The 1,485-nt window shown below is 59.9% G+C and overlaps 1 protein-coding gene across 1 annotated transcript; it reads left to right on the top strand.

Annotated features, from left to right (window-relative positions):
- Positions 1-10: 10 nt before the first annotated feature.
- GGTG_14378 (hypothetical protein) lies at positions 11-1,485 on the top strand. Its single transcript, XM_009232305.1, has 3 exons — positions 11-887; positions 1,070-1,172; positions 1,305-1,485. Exons 1-3 carry the CDS (start codon positions 544-546, stop codon positions 1,473-1,475), a joined length of 618 nt encoding a protein of 205 aa, XP_009230569.1. The 5' UTR covers positions 11-543; the 3' UTR covers positions 1,476-1,485.

Genomic DNA, 1,485 nt, shown 5'->3' on the forward strand with positions numbered 1-1,485 from the left:
GGGGGGGAAAGAACCAAGCAGGGGATTTGCGGTGAGAGAGAGGCTCAAGGTCGGGTTCAGTGAGGCTGACGTGGTGGCACCTAGGTAAGGCAGGTAGTCCAAGATAGGTGTAGGGTACGAGGTGCAAGGTCCTACCTAGTTTATGGAGATGGGTAGGTAGGTACTCTCCCTTGGAGTTGGCAGGCAAAGCTAGGTGGCAAGGGTTGGGGCAGGCAAGCTTTGAGCCCGCGGGACCTAAACCCAAGCGAGCCGGCCCTGGGCCCGAAGGGGAACGAGACTGGGACCAGACGGGTTCTGCCAGCGACACAACTGCCTGATCTGAGGGTTCGTGTAAATGGAGACTGGACCGCTTAGTGACCACATCCCGATCCATCCCCTCAATCGCGCCGGCATCAGACATAACCTGTTGAAATACCCAAGCATTTCAACGTGGCTGGGCGTTATCACCGTCCTCTCAGCCCTGGATCCTACAACCATCCACGACCACACAAACCCATCTAAATTACAGCCCGGCGGGGAAACCCTCCACTCACACCTCGCCCAATGTCCAACAGCGGACCCGGGCCCGGCGGCGGCGGCGGCAGTAGTAGCGGCGCGCAACAGGGCGCCGGGTATCACCAACACCAACACCAACACCAACAACACCAACACCACGACTACTACAGCCCCCACAGCCACCACCACCATCACGACTCCTCCTACCACCCGGACCAGCAGAGGCAGTACGACACCCGCCGCCCGCCCGGGCCGCCGTCCACCAGCGCCCCGGACTTCACGCCCGAGATGCGGGACCGCCAGGCCAGGGGCAAGGACCCGGACGGGCCCGACCCGGGCCCCTTTGCCTTTAGCCGGGTCGCACAGTCGAGGATGGCGCTGGGTTTTATAGGGTGGGTGTTTTTTTCCCCCATCTCCATCAATCCAGGCGTGGCATGCTAGCTGTGTCATGCATGGAGTGAAGGATCCCGTTTAGCCGGGCGATAGTAGTAGTGGTGTATATGTGTGTATACACGTGTGAATATATGCCGTATGCGTTCATGCTCTCTAACACGCCCGCCGCCGCCGCCCCCAGATTCGAAACGGAGCCGTTCGAGAAGGCCCAGAGGCGCGAGAAGGCGGCCGCCATACTCGACAACCCGGAGCTGCTGATGGTCTACGCTCAGCGGGCAGGCGACGTACGTCACAAGCTCTTCTTTTTTTTCCCTTTTTTTCCTTATGCTTTCAATCTTTTTATGTTTTTTTTTTTTAAAAAAAAAAACTAACATCGATTCCTGCCCTTTTGCACTCCACTCACTCCCCCTCAACAGAGCATCCCCGCGACCCGCATGCGCTTCATGCGCATCATGTGCGGCTACGACGACGGCGGAGATGGCGACTATCACCACCGGGACGGCGGTCGTGCCGCCGCCGGCGGGTCCTGGCCGCCCAGCAGGAGCGAGAGCGGCGGCAGCAGCCGCCACAACTCTGCCGGGAGGTAGAGATGGGAGA

The sequence above is a fragment of the Gaeumannomyces tritici genome, assembly GCF_000145635.1.
Source record: "Gaeumannomyces tritici R3-111a-1 unplaced genomic scaffold supercont2.333, whole genome shotgun sequence".
In the NCBI taxonomy this organism is placed as follows: Eukaryota; Fungi; Ascomycota; class Sordariomycetes; order Magnaporthales; family Magnaporthaceae; genus Gaeumannomyces; species Gaeumannomyces tritici.

What these genes read in the sequence shown, in the direction of transcription:
- GGTG_14378 (XM_009232305.1), top strand. Translation starts at nt 544, where the DNA reads ATGTCCAACAGCGGACCCGGGCCCGGCGGCGGCGGCGGCAGTAGTAGC. An exon ending in ATGGCGCTGGGTTTTATAGG is followed by an intron (nt 888 to 1,069) that starts GTGGGTGTTTTT and finishes CGCCGCCCCCAG; the next exon opens with ATTCGAAACGGAGCCGTTCG. An exon ending in ACGCTCAGCGGGCAGGCGAC is followed by an intron (nt 1,173 to 1,304) that starts GTACGTCACAAG and finishes CCCCCTCAACAG; the next exon opens with AGCATCCCCGCGACCCGCAT.